General features: G+C 36.1%; 2 protein-coding genes across 3 annotated transcripts; one reads left to right on the forward strand and one right to left on the reverse strand.

Moving 5' to 3' along the window:
• The first annotated feature begins 1,855 nt into the window (after positions 1-1,855).
• LOC115447782 (nuclear hormone receptor HR96) lies at positions 1,856-16,946 on the forward strand. Of its 2 annotated transcripts, none has more exons than XM_030175005.2 (8): positions 1,856-2,794; positions 5,337-5,468; positions 6,405-6,513; positions 10,286-10,384; positions 13,063-13,194; positions 13,481-13,564; positions 13,941-14,153; positions 14,580-16,946. In XM_030175005.2, the coding sequence occupies exons 1-8, from the start codon at positions 2,031-2,033 to the stop codon at positions 14,784-14,786; spliced, it is 1,740 nt and encodes a 579-aa protein (XP_030030865.1). In that variant the 5' UTR covers positions 1,856-2,030; the 3' UTR covers positions 14,787-16,946. The 2 variants fall into 2 exon arrangements, with proteins under 2 accessions (XP_030030865.1, XP_030030866.1); XM_030175006.2 differs by having other exon boundaries at positions 13,069-13,194.
• Positions 7,211-9,896, reverse strand: LOC115447783. Its single transcript, XM_030175007.2, has one exon. It carries the CDS (start codon positions 9,430-9,432, stop codon positions 7,696-7,698), a length of 1,737 nt encoding a protein of 578 aa, XP_030030867.1. The 5' UTR covers positions 9,433-9,896; the 3' UTR covers positions 7,211-7,695.
• Positions 16,947-17,395: the final 449 nt, after the last annotated feature.

The following is a 17,395-nucleotide window of genomic DNA, read 5'->3' on the forward strand; positions in this document are numbered from 1 at the left end:
TAAGTATATGGTTTAGCCATGGAAACGTTATTGGCGAATAGAGTTACTTCCGCATCTATATATATAAAAATGAATTGCTGTTCGTTAGTCTCGCTAAAACTCGAGAACGGCTGAACGGATTTATCTTATCTTGGTCTTGAATTATTCGTGGAGGTCTAGGGAAGGTTTAAAAGGTGAGAAAAATTCGAATAATTGCCGGGAAAATCCTCAAAACAGCATTTTTCTATTTCCCATACAAACGTTTTCTAACTAATACGTAGAGTCAATTTGAGCTTTATTGCTATTGTATAAAGTTCACTGTTGTCTAAGCAATGTAGGTGTGTTCCTAACATCAAAGCAGTGTGCGTTGGAGCACAGAATACAATAATGTAATGTCGCGTTCTGAAACTCAACAAAAGTGATATCGCGGACCCGACTAAATTGAACAGTCACAAAATTTAATATATCATTAGTTATTTGGTTGGCTTCACGATATTATTTCTTTTGTTTTACTTTAAAATGCATGTTTTCGTTATGGACAATTTTTGAGCTACTTTTGCATATCTATACTTATAATAAATCTGTAGAGAGGTCAATTCTGTACATGGAATATATTTCCAAAATAACTGGGGGTGATTAGGGATCGATACTGATGCCAAAAATGCAATTAGTAAAATTTTTGTCTGTCTGTCTGTATAACCGTTATAGAAACAAAAAGTACTCGACGGATTTTAACTTAACTTGGTACAATTATTTTTCATACTCCTGAGCTGGTTATAGTATACTTTTCATCACGCTACAATTAATAGGAGCATAGCAGTGATGGAAAATGTTGGGAAAAACGGGAGAAGTTACTCCATTTTTTAAGCTTCCGTCATTTCGTGTGCAACCTTAATGGTTAAAAGTTCCTTCGATTTCACCAGGATCCCATCATCAGACCCTGACCGGACAATCGGACCACCTGCATACCACCATAAATTAAAAAAACATCCCGAAAAATTGAGCACCTTCTCCATTTTTGAAACCCGAAATCCACGCGGGCGAAGCTGCGGGCGGAAGCTAGTTTAAAATATTAGTATAGGTGGACTAGTACATATGGACGGATGTAAGATTTATATTACCTATGGTCACGTTTCTGTGTTTAGAAGGTACTGATATTGTTACCCCAACGCAGATTTTATAATAACAAGCGCCTATACGAAATATCTTAAACGATTGCGACATTCTTATCAGTAAATAGGTACGACAAATTGTTGTTATTGAATTGTGAGAGTATTATAAATGGTGTGTTTGTGATCTTTTTATATAATATTATGTCATTAAATCTATTACACCCACAATAGTGTAGTTGTACTTACATATTAGAAAAATAAGAGTTTAAGTAATATAAATAAAGTTTTTTTGTAAAAACCTAAGATGTTTTTGTAAAACGTCATTGGGGAAAGCTATCTATTTTTTACGTACAGTAAATAAATAGTTACATCCTTATCAACATTTAGTAAACATCGCGTAAATCAATATTATGTCTCTTCTGTACTTAGTTCTGTAACAGTTAAATATTGGTGTCAGAGAATTGTTTATGTTATATGAACAAATATTTCTATCAAAATTGTTAAAGCTGACAAAATGAGAATGAATCGTTACTTACGGTTTGTTACACTCTTTGTTTATTTTTATAACTAATTTTCGTTTTACCTTATTCTGACAACAAATGAAAACTAATTTCTATAAAACAAAATATTTTTAACACGACCTAGCATATTAATTTCTCGGATATAATATTATAATCCAAATATATGAAATCGATCATTCAAATCGAATAATCGATTAAAAGGCACATCCAAAGGTACGTCACACAAGTTCTTCAAATTGACAGTTGACGTTAGTCACCCGATATGTATCGTAAAGTGTTTATCTCAAATTATATTAGCAAACTTATCCTTATCTTTGCAATAAGTTAATTCATCGCTGTAATCACATTTTCAACAATTAGCAATGCCCCTTCGCAATCGAACGGAGATATTCCGTACTAAATGTAGTAATGTGTGAGAATGTTTATTGTTGTTGATCGCGTAATAAATACAATGGACAATAACAGTGACAAAAAAGAGGAATCATGTGCTCAAAAGAAGGAGTTGCCGCCGAATTTGCAGAAGATATGTTTGGTGTGCGGTGACAGAGCGCTAGGTTATAATTTCAACGCTATATCATGTGAAAGTTGCAAAGCGTTTTTCAGACGGAATGCGTTAGCAAGCAAGGAGTTCAAATGTCCTTTTACTAATAATTGTGAAATCACGGTGGTCACGAGAAGGTTCTGCCAAAAATGTCGTCTCGAGAAGTGTTTGTCTGTGGGTATGGTTAAAGCTTTTATAATGTCGGAGGAGGATAAAGTAGAGAAAAGAAGGAAAATAGAAGAGAACAGAGCGAAAAAAAGGAAGAGTAACGACCCGGATGACTCTGTCACAAGCTCTAAAAACTTTAAGAAGGATGATGAGGCTCATAATTCAAGTAACTTCGCAATGCAGGAGTCAGTGCAGTATGATGTTCTGAATAGCACCACATGCAGCCCCAGCAGCACGGTGCAGTCCCCGATAAGCAACGACCTGGACTCCTCCCTCCACTCCCCTCCAGTGTACTACACGCCAATCCCCTCCGTCCAGCCCACAGACCATCCGAATCCTATGAACGTCCTGCCAATAGATGAGAAGTCGGTGTTAAACCAAGCACTATATGAACATAGGATGATGAATCAATATACCTATGAAAATGTTGACAGCAATATGTATACGGAGCCTGTCAAACAGAACAGTATAAGGTAATTTAATATTTTTTTAATATTAAATAGAATTCTGTACTTTGGAATACAAGGTATACTCTGGAATTATATTGCTAATATTTATAATAAATGCTTTATGCATGATTGGCTACATTTTGTTGAAAGTAATAGGTTTACATGTATCAAACCACAAGCAAATATTTGTTTAGTAATCTAACAGTATTGCTATTTATGAGGTGTAATGTTCAAATCTCCTCCCATACACATTGTAACTAGTCATGTACATGTATTATTGATTTAAGAGTAAATAAAACATCCATCAGCCTTCTTAAATTGCAAATTTCATATAATCACTATAATAAATTCCTAATCTATACTATTATATAAAGCTGAAGAGTTTGTTTGTTTGTTTGTTTGTTTGTTTGTTTGAACGCGCTAATCTCAGGAACTACCGGTCCAAACTGAAAAATTCTTTTTGCGTTGGATAGCCCTTTGTTCCTGGAGTGCTATAGGCTATATATCATCATGCTATGACCAATAGGAGCGGAGCAGTAATGAAACATGTTGCAAAAACGGGGAAAATTATGAGTTTTGAGAGCTTCCGTTGCCTGCGCTGCGTAAACGGTTAAAGTTATGCAACAATGATGTATGACGGGATTGTTTCACTTAAAAAGTTCTAAATAATATAACAAAAGTCCCCCGCTGCATCTGTCTGCCTTAACGTGTTAAACTCAAAAACTACCTAACGTATTAAGATGAAATTTGGTATGGAGACAGTTTGAGACCCTGGGAAGAACATAGGCTCCCGGGAAACTGCTATTTTTATAACGGAAAACTTTAGCCTGAAAAACTTTATAACGCGGGCGGAGCCGCGTGCAAAAGCTATATTTAATATTTAGGAATAAAAAATATGAATAAATGCTATCTAGTATCATGTAAATAGAATTTAGCATAAAATTTTAAAATAGTCTATGAATCACAATATTTTCCGATTCAAGTTTGTAATATTTTCCTTGAACATTACATTAGCATTAAAAATAATGTAGCATGTCAAAGTCATATATTTCAGTATTAACTTTATAAGGATTGTTGTCTCTTTCACACATTTATTATTGCATATAAAAAAGAAAGGGATACTGTAATAGTCATTATGGCCAGTTGGGAGTGTCCGTAGTCCATTATGAGTCAGGTAATATGATACATGTGGCATGATTGTTTTGATCCCTGCATCACAAAATGTTTATGTCTTGTGTATGTCTGCAAACCACTGTAATGTGGTGTCTCATAACACTTTCAGATATTACCATCTACTACCAGTCAAGATATTTGTCAGAAGTATAGTGTCTATTTATTTGAGTACTATATTATAATATAAGGTATGTTTTATCACTGAATAATGCTGGGAGACTCTTACAGTACTAGGATTGCTACAACTGTGCCTAGATAAAAAGTCTTTCTTGCTTAAAAGTCCCAAAAATACAAATGAGACTCATAGCCCTATAACAACAAACCTGGCACGGCCAATTTAAAAAAAACTGGTTAAAAAAAAATATTTGCTAGGAGAGCAAATTACTGGTATAAAAACATATGGCGGTTTATAAATATATATGACCTACATGTTAATACAGGGCATGTTATACCTGTGTGTAAAATTTTATCCAAAACTTTTTGTCTGTTCACTTCTAACAACCATCCAAACATGTTTAGAAACTTTTAGGTTTATAATATTAGTAGGAAGTAAAATAAGATTTTATTAAGATCTGTCAAGACATCAAAATTGATGGGAATTATAGATTTTCAAAAAATTCTAATTAGTTAACCAAATAGAAGAGAGATAATCTATTTGTCTATTATGAGACTATATCATTTTAAATACAATCTTATTTGCATAAACAACTATCATCACTGACATAATAAACAATTTGTGTTAAATAATATTTGTATATCATTACAATATCTCAATAGCGCAACATCGAAACAAAAATTGAGTCGAGAAAAGCAAGTTAAGGGAGTGATAGTCAGTCGCGCAATTGTTGTCTATTCTAGAAATTGAACCCAGTACCTCAATTTTTTTATACCTCTCTTTGAATGACTAGTCAAGCTTGTTGTGTAAACGATACGACCATAAAAAGTAGAAACATCATGCAACACCTTAAATTACAAACTATCGTTTGGTATTCCACTGCGCTCGCCATCCTAAGACATGAGATGTTAAGTCTGATTATGTCCAGTAGTTAAACCGGAACACAACAGTCACTACACAGTACACACTGTCACTTGAAGGCAGAAATAAATGTTGCGGTACATATCCAAGCGAACTCTCATATGTGAGACACCTGTCTACCACCAGTAATTTTGCAACAATATTGAATATATAACTGTGAAACTAGAGGGTTGGGTTCAACTCTCATTAAGATATTTTTTTTATATTTTCATTTATATATTTTATTTTATTGTATCAAAAAACTTTCGTAATTAATACTCCCTCAAGCTTTAGTTGTCTGGCCTGGAATTTGAACTCTCAACACCAGCATGATACTCTACCATCATATGGAACTATATATTTGGTGTTGGTCCACAGACAAATACTGACGAACGGTGACGGCTCGGTGTACAGGGATGGCAAGACGCAACACGTGTGCGAGGAGATACCTTCCACCAGTTCAAATCCAGACGTCAACAAGGCCAGGGACATCCTGCAGGATGTTGAGAGGTCTGTACACTGGGTAAAGATTTTACAGAAGGCATACCAAGACCTACCAACTCCATACTTATATACTCTTTTCATAACTCCTGTCTTCACAGTATCTAATCAGAAGAATCGATGTGTTACTTATGTTTAGGAAGGGGGATAGGGGTCCTATTAAGCCTCCCACAAAGTTTCGATACAACAGCGACGCTAGACCTCAGTTTCTGCGACCTCGGTTGACCCCACCCAATGTCTGCAGAGTGGATGTACTAACGTAAATTTAAAAGATACATTTTTTATTTGAATTTATGATGTGGCTTTGATCACAATGTACATGGAGATATATGCTCGTCTAGTCACTAATCTTATCTTATTGCGGGAGTCGAATCCGCGACCTCATCCACATTCGACTCATATCACCAACAAGTCAGTCAAAATTTCGACTGATTCATGCCATTGAGTTACCAAGGTCGCGATTAATCGATTTGTCTATAGTACATTATCTAATCTGTGCATCGTAACTTCGACAATTTCGCACAGTTTTATCCGCGAATGGGCGCGCATGCTGAGTAATAGATAAGACAGAGGTCACCAGCCACGAGAAATATTTACGATGTTTCATTTCAATAGAACTTATAAAAACATAAACAAACGTTTTAGTGGTCGGTTATTTTATCCGCAAAGATAGCGACTGCCATACACAAAGTGTAAAACTCGTCATAGTGACCGACGTAAGTGTCGCGTTGCGGGATCAGCCTGTGTACATCCGGCTTCGAACAGGCCGACATAATTGTTTCTGACGAGGGATAATCATATCTCATCAGTCGACACCGTCTGGACCCCACTCCACTTACCAGTAGGTCCAGTGAGGTCACTTTTCTGAGGGCGTATAAAAATGTACTATATGAAATAAAGTCTCGTTGGTACTTGCAATAAGATCTTTTTTTTTATTATTTTCAGGATCGAACCCAACTCCATGGAGTCCATATTGTGCGAAGCGATCAAGTTGGAATTTGAATCGTATACGTCCGTGAATTCTTGTAGCGGCTCGTCTAGAGAACTCAATGAGGTAATAATGAATTAAATATTTAGCGCATGTTTCTGGTTTTATGAGTAACTCTTTTAATATACGCTAGCTAAACTTAGTAGCGATAGCCTGGTTGGGTGTGGAACGGACTGCCGAGACGCATGTCCGCAGGTTCAAATCCCAACGGCACACACCTCTGCCCTTTCTACAATTATGTGTGTATTCTTTGGTAATTAACGCTTTAATGGTGAAGGAAAACATCGTGAGGAAACCTGCATATCTGAGAAGCTCTCTATAGAAATTGTGAGGGTGTGTGAAATCTACCAATCCGCAATAGACTAAGGTCCACCACGCTGGTCTGATTAGGCCTTAACCTTATCTCTCTCAGTAGTAGAGGGGACCCATGCCCAACAGTGAGACAGTATATAATACAGGGCTGATATTATTATCATATATTTATTTGAACAGCCAACAAAACATACACTGTTTTACAAAAAATATATTTAGGTGAATAAAAACATATTTATGTCAATCATGTACCTACCATATTATCACTGAGTATATTATATAAATTACTAGCTGACCCGACAGAAGTTGTCCTGTCTAAGTATGCATTTGAAGTACGCATTCTATTAATCGCTGACAATTATTTTAACAACTGATAGTTATGTAAAATTAATATTGTAGTTAAGTTTTCTTAAATTTTGTAGTTTTCCGCGCAATTTTTTGAAATTTTCCTTTCATAAGAACCTTCTCTTGACAATAACAAACACAATAAAAAAAATTGTGGAATCGGTCCAGCCGTTCACACGTGATGGCGTGACCAAGGGACATAGGGATTCATTTATATATATTATATAGATATCTCATGTTAATAAAACTGTTGTAACTTATAACAATTGTAATGTACGATTTTTTAGTCAAAAACACAAACTTTGATTGTTTTTAATATCATGTTATTATCAATACCGGTTGTACTTAAATTGTCCATGTGAAGTATGTTTGTACATTATCATACATAGTAGTATAATTAATTGAAGGAAATATACTTAACATGTATACATGCAAATATAAATACAAATAAAATCTAAGGTAAATGTAGAACTAATTATATAAATTATAAAGAAGAGTCCCACTAAACGACGGTCATTCACTTGAATAGCATCTACTAGAAAATTATAAAATAGCCGCTAAGGCACCGCATGTTGTAGTACACGGGAACATTTACTGCACCATCACCAAGCTGTCTGAGTATTTCTTGATGTTTCTAGAACGTCGCCTCCATAATAGTATCACGGTGATACACAACACGACGAGCCACAGAGCGTAGCTCACAACGTATTGGTGGATATCGTGATACGATATGACATCATCCGTCACCTCCCCGGCAGATTTACTATTTTGTATTTCCTCATGAACCTTGGCAAAGCTCTTTTCCATATCGGTGTTGGTAACTTCATCTGTAGGAAACGTCAAGTTAACAATATTATTTATCTGGTCCACTTCCGGCGAATAAATGTCTGGTGAAATCTCAATTTGATTAAACTCTCGTCTGTGAGGGTACAAAGTGAAGTCTTTCCCTTTAATCACGCACTCTGGGGACAATCTGATGATACCAGCTCGGTTGAATTGCTCAACGCTGATGTGGTTATTACATATGATTTTTATTGGATGCGCCTCGCAATAGAAGAATAGATATTGCGAAGTCGCGTTTAATTCTATCAGTTTATTCGTACAAATTGTTTTCTCGACTTTGCACGTGTGGTTTGTGTGGTCACAGTAGACTTCGTCATTTTCCAGTCGTTCGATCGGTTTTGCCGTATCGCAGATGTACGAACTGACATGATACAAACACTTGTCTAATTCGTGAGCGGTTAAGGGAAAGTAGGAGTCATGATCTAAGTTGAGAGCGATGTACTCCGCTGCAGGTACGATGGCGACCATGTCGTTGTTGAATTTGCGCGGAATCGGAATCAATCTGTACAACTGGAATACTTCTCTGCTAATCAAAGGGAAAGTTACCTCAAATATGACAAATTTCTGCGTAACTCGCGCTTTTACTTTTAACAATCTGTAGATATCGTGTAAATCTGTTTCTATGTTTTGAATTGGCAGCTTCAAATCATTGCTCACTTGACTATTTATTAATTGAAGTTCTGAGCGCAGTAGCCTCGGTGTTAATAAGTGCAGGCTTATTTGTCCGTGGTAAATATCAGTTATAGTATCCAACAAGGTTTCTTGAAGTCGCTTGAGGCTCTGCAGTAAATTGTTGCCGGCCATCGCTGTTAATGTGAAATCTTGCACGCGCGTTATGTTGTGTATTTGCCCTTGTAAAATTATCGTATTATTGTTCAGTGCATCCAACTTTGCGTTTATAATTGTATGTTGTTTCTTTATTGTCGTTTCCATTGTTTTCATCAAATTAAATTCTGATTCTATGAGCGACGTTTGGTTCTTCCACAGTTGTAGTAAGTGCTTTTCGTTGGCTCTAGTCGCTTCGATATCTTTGGTGTATTGATCTGCGAATCGAGAATCTAGTACCCCGAATAGCTCATTGGCCATATTCCCGATCCCGTTGATAAGACCGCGTCGAGAACGAACCTGCTTAGACCGCTCGTTAAAATGCTGACAGAGTAAAAGTTCATTATAATACTCCAGCTCTTGATAGTCATGGCGCAGTTGCGTTACTATCATGTTACATTGTGAATGTTCATGATTTTTGTTGCACAGTTTGTCTAGATACTCTGTTATTTTAGTATAAGTTTTAATGCCTGCCCAGTAAGGTTCCATGTCGAAGTACACGATGAGCGTCCATTTATCTCGAACGAGTTGTGCCTTTGCGAGTGGATCGAAATAGAGACTTTGGTTGTACGGTAGCGGTGTTATGGTATGAGCTCCATTAGATGGTGTTATGATGACCATCATCCAGATCAATACACTCGGTGCTATGGTTGCTAACATAATTTTTGGTGTCCGTGTTTGCGCTTACCGATTAACCCCTGTTCATTCACTGGCTTTTATAGATCTTCCAAGTTCTTAATTTGTTTCACGTACGGTATAATCTGGTATTGACTTCTTTCCCTATTTTTAGAGAATTTTCGAGTTATTTTCGTTAAAAAATTACCGCTTCAAATATATGTATCGTACATTCTCTTCAAGAGAATGTACGATAGTTAGTTATTTTCTTCCAACTGGCGCTATTTTCTCGACACTAGATGTCACTGGCTTTACGCAAATGGCCTTCTCAATGCACTTCGATAAAATGCAGCTATAACTTTTCTGTATTAATGTATAAACTAGTTCGTACAATCAGTTCGACCATGAATGAGATACTAGCATACGAAGTGGAGTTCCTACTATTTATAAAGACAGTTTCCAGTTATGTCTTACAGATATACTTATCAGCGGGTAACGTCGACCGCATGGTGACGTAGTGGTGCTTACATCATTATTTATACAAATAATATAAGTAATTGTTGTTTGCTATTTAGTTTTATCTCACAAGTTCACCACAACATTACCAACATGAGCAAATAAACTTTATGCTATATTATATATTATTTTTTTATATCTTTTTCCCTTATGCACTTAAGTAACGTAATCAGTGTAATAACTTATGTCAAAAAGAGACAGACAGGCAGGCGAATGGACGGACATTCCAAAAGTATAAGGGTACCTCGTTGATTTGTCGCGAATAATTATAGTAGCCTGTTATCATTACAAATAAAGTCCTTGCATAATATGAAAATTATTCCAATTTTAGTCTGATTAAACGGGAATAGTCTTTTTTTTAGTATTTATAATTGTTTTCCAGGTGGAGCGTGCAAAATTGAATGAGCTGATTGTGGCTAACAAGGCCCTTAACGCTCCCATAGATGACGACATATCACAAATCGTCGAGTCTGCGAGCCCGGTAAGTTAAATCTTAGACGACCGATCGATCGGACGGTAAATCGGTCCGACATAAATCCTTTAGCTCAAAACTTAGTACGTAATTGCAAATCAAATAAAATATGATATGGACGACCGATTAACCGGTCCGATAAATATCGGTTAACTGAAATGTAATGTACTGAATGCGCGGTATGACAGCGCTCTGAGGTCCTGGGTTCGAATCCCGGGTCGGGCCAAGTGATATTTGAGCTTTTTTGCTCAGTATCCGCCCGGAGTTTGGAATTTGTGCCCGATATGGCGATAGACTCGCCCCGTATCACATCATGGGTCTGAACACACTTGGCGAAAAGTGGGTAAAAACAGTTCAGTTGTCCAATTTGGGAATCTAATTCAAACCCTTCCCGGTTTTAACAAAATTAGTTATATATACATATTTTAAAACAAAGTCCTATTTTCTGTCTGTCTGTATGTTATCGATTTTCTCAAAATCTACTCAATAATGTTTTATGAAATTTGGCATGGAGATAGTTTAAGACCCTGGGAAGAAATTAGGCCATTTTTATCCCAGGAAAAATATATAACGGGACTTTTTCCGGAAAACTCCTTTACACAAGCTAAGTCGTGAGCAAAAGCTAAGTAAACAATAAAACAAAGGGAAAACCACAGCCATAGAGTATAACAATTTCAATAAGAATAATTAATTTAAAATGTTCATGAATCAGTTGTTAGTTAATAAAACAACATTATTATTTTTGTGGTGAGAATGTGGTCAATAAAGCATAAAACTATAATAAAAATAATAATGACGTATTGTAACTGATATATGAAGCTAATGTGTTTATTCCAACGCCACAACGTCTAGACCTAGGGGTATTGTTTGTGAAAATTATTTATAGGACCAATATCAACATTAACACTAAGTGCTTCATAGTTTAGAAAAGGGCAAATAGTTTATTCATGTTTCTGAAACAACTTTGGTGTATACTTTAGCTATATAAATATGAAAGAATGAGATATTTCCAATAATTAGGTTAAGGCATAGACTTACCCCCTTATTCATAGACGTTATTTATCTAAGGATGGAGCATTGCTGTGATAACAAGTCTGTTTCTTAGTGTTGACGGCATGGCAGCCTTCGTGGTCCGTAGATATGGGGCCGTTGTGATTGGCTAATATTGAGATACAACTTGAATCTAGTTGGCTGTCAGATAAACAAAGCTGAACAAACAGCAAGCTGTCATAAACAAAGCTTAGAAACAGACTTGTTATTACAGCAATGCTCCGTCCTTAGATAAATAACGTCTATAAGGGGGTAAGAATGCATTACTTAATATGTTGCTTGTCACCGGTTATACATAACTATAATCAGATCAAAAAGTGCGTGCCGTCGCTAACAACAGAACTGCGCTACGATCAGTGTGATGTATAGATACGTAAATCCCTATTAGTGCTTTACACGCGTATTCACAAACAATACTGTGAGAACGCACGGTGCGACCGAACCTATAGTTTTGTATATTTCAAGACTTTCTTTAAGTTTGTTCAGCTTTATTTATCTGACAGCCAATTCAAGTTAATTTGTATCCATATTAGCCAATCACAGCACCCCTATGCATAGTGGCCGTTCAAGTATTACGTAACGCAATTTAGGGAGGAGGGGGGTGGTCTTGTAAAACGTCCACAGGTTACGTAACATTGGTTTTCTATATTAATAATAAAAATAGGCAATTAAAATCTCCTAAAGTTGGCAATCCTTTTCGTTTGTAATTTACGGGGAATGCCTCGATTGTATACGACGTCATTTTTATTTTGTTCTCGCAAGTTGGCAACACTTTTCATTTAAGTTTTATCGGGAATACCTCGAATGTATTTTGCTTCATTTTTATCTTGTTTTCGTTGTTAATATTGGTTAGTATTTTTACGATTTTTTAAACTTGTTTGTTAAGAATGCGATTTTATGTGGACTAAACTGTTTTATTTCAGGAACGTTTCCGTTTCTAAATATAATAATAATAATAATAATAACAGCCCTGTATTATATACTTGCCCACTGCTGAGCACGGGCCTCCTCTACTACTGAGAGGGATTAGGCCTTAGTCCACCACGCTGGCCTAGTGCGGATTGGTAGACTTCACACACCTTCGAAATTCCTATAGAGAACTTCTCAGATGTGCAGGTTTCCTCACGATGTTTTCCTTCACCGTTAAAGCGAACGATAAATTCACAAAGAATACACACATGATTTTTTAGAAAAGTCAGAGGTGTGTGCCCTTGGGATTTGAACCTGCGGACATTCGTCTCGGCAGTCCGTTCCACACCCAACTAGGCTATCGCCATCTTATCGCCGTTTCTAAATGCATGGCCAAAAAAATCATAATATTGATTTTTATGTCGTCAAATAGCTTAAAGAAATACCCATCTGATGAACTTACCTAAATAACGGTATCTTCTTTAGAACCTGTCAAAAACCTTGAAAGAGTTTCTCTATTTTAAAACTATAAATCTATATTTACAAAACTTCGATCATCTCAAAATTAGGTTTCCCTGACATACCGCTTTTGCGCTTAGCACGGCAGTATAGTGCACATATATTTTTTTTGTAGTTGCATGAACGCCTCTGCGGGTGAAGGTCTTCTCCAAGGAACGTTTGTGAATACAATCATTAATATGCCTTCAGTGAAGAGGTTGATTGTTCAGTTGCAGGAGACAGTGGGTGAGCACGATCCACGACTGATAAAGTTGGTGAACTTGACCGCGGTGGCCATCAGGCGGCTCATCAAGATCGCCAAGAAGATCAACGCGTTCAAGAACATGTGCGAAGAGGATCAGGTTAGTTAGCGGGATAATGTTTGCTGGTGGTAGGATTTATTTTGTATCCACTCGGATAGTGAACACCGTACACAAGGTAAGGTAAGTAACTGGCAGACGTAAGTGTGTCGCGTTTCAGGATCAGTCTGTGTATATCTTGTTCTAACAGACCAGCATGATTGTGTTATCTGTCGACGGGTAATCATCCCTCGTCAGTCGACACTATCTGATCACGTTCTGCTTACTATCAGGTACAGTGGAGTCACTTTACTATGCAGTAAAAAAAATACTTTTTTGTTCATTTTAGGTGGCGTTGTTAAAAGGCGGATGCATTGAAATGATGGTGCTGAGGAGTACAATGACGTACGACGGACAGAGGAATCATTGGAAGGTACGAAAATATTTTTATATCAATACATTAACTATCTCTCATTTAATAAAAGTTTTACTGTGTATATCTCCGAGGTATGAAGTTGTCTACATTTCGTAATCTAGAACCTGGTATATGTGTTCCACAATATCATATTAATTATATAAGACCAGGAGAAAGTAAAATAAGATACGATTATTGGTCTACTCATAACTGCTAGATTTTTATTTGAGACTCAAATTAAGTTTCATTTTGTCCACTGTCTCTAGCGTAGTTGTATTGTAATGATATTGATGTAATTGGATGCATCATTTGCGTCTCTGTCTACCCTATCGAGGATCAAAAGCGTGAGCAATGTATTGGCACTGTAGTGTTGCTAACGTGTGTGTGGCGGCAGATCCCGCACTGCCAGGAGCAGTTCGGGCGCATCCGCACGGACGTGCTGAAGCTGGCGAAGGGCAACATCTACCGCTCGCACGAGCTGTTCATCCGCTCGTTCGAGGCGCGCTGGCGCACCGACGAGTACGTCATACTCATCATGTCCGCCATCCTGCTGTTCACGCCCGACAGGGCCAAGGTCGTGCACAGGGACGTCATCAAACTGGAGCAGGTCAGTCAGCGCTGCTTGATGATGAGTTTGTTTTATTACGTTAGTTATTATATCAGTCACTCCACGTAAGACTCGGGATCTTTTGCAAATAGGAATACATGTCAAAATCGGTTCAGCCGATTTAGAATTCAGTCCAGACAAAACCAATTATATAGGTATAGATAATGCAAATTCTGCTTAGAATTATTTGACCTATATGATGTGTGGATACTTCTTAACATTTCCGGTAAATACACAATCGAATTATCAAAGTCATCATTCCCAACATACAGGCCTTGCCTAGTTTGGGTGCCCCTAGTAATTGTGATGTTTATAATAATTTCCTGTAATTGTATTTATTTTTGTAAAATTTTACGTCTCAATGTAAGTCTGATTTGTAATAAACTATTTAAATTTGAATCTTAATGTTACATAATTATTTTTCAGAACTCCTACTACTATCTACTAAGGCGCTACTTAGAGAGCGTCTACCCTGGCTGTGAGGCGAAGTCAACGTTTCTAAAACTAATCCAGAAAATTCTAGAACTAAGAAAGCTGGCAGAGGAGATCACGGACGTGTACCTAGACGTGAATCCCCTGGAGCCCCTGCTTATGGAAATATTCGACCTAAAGCACCATGGAGGGAGCGAGTGACGGTTGTATTGATTTTATAGTTGTACTGATGTAACACTGCGTAAGTGAATCGATTTGGAATCGATTTTTATTGCCAAATGATTATTGTTAATCGATTTTTACGATTCAACCTACATTTTTTAATATTTTCGTGGGGTAATGGTATTAAGTAAGAAAATTATGCTTGTTAGATCCGAGCTAAAGAATTAATAATTCGGAAATGTTTGTCCCATGACGAAGTAGTGAGTGACCATAATATTGTTTTAGTTTAGTCTCAAAAATAGTATTCTAATGATAACTAGTTCTTGGTTCGCAACACCGCCTTTAGGAGAATAAATTATTTTCTGAATTCGATATCTCTCTAAATAATTCATAGCCTCTATTGTAATATTTTAGCTTTCTTTTGACATTTTTTTTTAGTCAGCTCTGTCCTTAAAGAGGCCGCTCGCTACAAACAAACCGACAAAATGATTTGTTTATTATATTATGTTCCGAATAGTTACCTCATAAACGAGTTATCTCTTTATGATCTACGATTACAAGATTGTAATATTTAATTAACATAGTCGATGAGTGATATATTCACATTATTACGACTTAGATATCGTTGCATTTGTTATTCCGAATACTCTTTGTACCCAATACTAAAATTCAAATAGGTACCTTGTGTATAAAATTTTTTTCGTATCTAGAAACTTGATACTGATAGTTGACTTAACTGGCAATCGTATTTAGAACCCCATCTCTACCCAAGTAAGAGAGTAAGAAATAAGAGAGTAAGAGCTAATAATACACAAGAAGTGGGTTTAATATCAAAAAATATTTACGCAGTGTTACCTTGATAAGTGACTGTTAAAGTTAATTTAATTATATTTACAAAGTGTGGTGTCAAGTTAAAAGCAATCGGTGCGGCCAATGGCGTCCTGTTGAATGTTTATACAAATTCTATTGATTAATTTTATAATCAAATAAGGCTTGACGCACACTAACAGTACGTCTAATAGTCGGTGCTGTTAGTGTGCGGCGACTCTTATATTAGTTGAACATTGACAAAGTTTTTCTATAAATAATGAAGGGAAAATCGTTTTAGTAATATCAAAGGAAAGTTCTTTGTTTTTCGACATAATTAATTATCGTGCCTCGGCTTCGCCTGGCAACTGGTTTGTTAGAGACGTTTTCATTAAAAATACACATGACATATTGTTCCTGTGCTTTTTGTTACAATTAATAATGTATCAAATTACACGCAATACGAAAAAACCGTACGGACTACGTAGTTTATATGAAAAAAACATGCTTGCGACAAAAAATCGCACCGGACGACTTTTTCCGAATTGTGCACGGACTTTGAATGTTTAGCCAAATCTATAGACTGATTTGAATTATATCTTAAATGGGTCTCTCGCATTTGTCAACGTAGATCTATTTGCATTTAGGTTAACGCATAGAAATCTAAGGCTGTTGCATAAACGCCTTGCTACAATCATTGACACTGATCGAAAACAAAAAGTATAGGAATGACCTATCTGAGCGACAAATCTGTCGCATCGATTTACAGTTGTAGAAAGGCATTTTGATTACAGTCCCTAAGTATGGGCAGCGGTAATCACTCCATCAATTCGCTCATTTATTTATAATTGTCTTTTTTAAGTAGAGATTCAAAAAATTAAATTTTTGTTCACATCAGTAATGAAAAAATGTATTGAATATTTGATGCGCGCGGTGACAGAGTTAGAAACAGTACAAAATGTTTTTAATTACTAGTAATTAATATTGTATGAAGAATTGTCGACTAAGTATAGAGAGTTCGCGGAGTTGTTCCGGGGAAACAAGCCCCAGACATTTGTTCTTAATAACATATGTGACATTGTATACAATGTCATAAAATTGACACAATATTAATCCTGTGCTATTGTTAATTCAGAGATCCTTTCTGCCCATTCCCTAACCTTGTCGAGGAAGACCCAACTCTATTGTACAGTCAATAAAAACTATATCATTGTTAAACATTTTTAAAGATATTATTGTATATATCTTATATTTTCGTTTATAGTTTGTAAATAAATATAGTTTATAATTATATTTAATTATTTTAAGAGAAATATTTTTATATAAATTTTAGCCATTTGTCGTAAGTGCAATAATGTATTTAAGAGACACGGAATTATAGTTTGTTATTTATGTTGTTACTTTATTTACGACCTATGGAATGGGGAAGTTTCCTAAGTTTGAAAAATAAATCCTTGAAATCAAAATAAAGCAATTTCGTATTGGCATTATTGTAAGCGAAAGTTATGGGGTTATCGAGCCATCTCTTTCTCACGCATGAAGCGTAATGGCCGGTGACGTCACAGTTTGCCATAACTGTTATTTGACAGCTACCCTTTTCACTTATTGTGCGGATTTTGAAAATTCTGTTTCCATTCGATTTTGGAGTATATACATACATTTTTCATAAATACATTCAAAAGTCTTCCAACTACCCTATTAAGGTTTGCACACCGTTAGACAAAGCGACGACTCCTATCCTTATATTATATATTTATGTAGCCTACTACCATGTTATATAACATTAATATTACAAAATAAATTGCCATTTATTGCTATTGAAAATGTTTACCGGTTTGATA

Source organism: Manduca sexta, chromosome 18, assembly GCF_014839805.1.
Source record: "Manduca sexta isolate Smith_Timp_Sample1 chromosome 18, JHU_Msex_v1.0, whole genome shotgun sequence".
Lineage (NCBI taxonomy): Eukaryota > Metazoa > Arthropoda > Insecta > Lepidoptera > Sphingidae > Manduca > Manduca sexta.

What these genes read in the sequence shown, in the direction of transcription:
- LOC115447782 (XM_030175005.2), top strand. Translation starts at nt 2,031, where the DNA reads ATGTTTATTGTTGTTGATCGCGTAATAAATACAATGGACAATAACAGT. An exon ending in GTCAAACAGAACAGTATAAG is followed by an intron (nt 2,795 to 5,336) that starts GTAATTTAATAT and finishes GTTGGTCCACAG; the next exon opens with ACAAATACTGACGAACGGTG. An exon ending in ATCCTGCAGGATGTTGAGAG is followed by an intron (nt 5,469 to 6,404) that starts GTCTGTACACTG and finishes TATTATTTTCAG; the next exon opens with GATCGAACCCAACTCCATGG.
- LOC115447783 (XM_030175007.2), bottom strand. Translation starts at nt 9,432, where the DNA reads ATGTTAGCAACCATAGCACCGAGTGTATTGATCTGGATGATGGTCATC.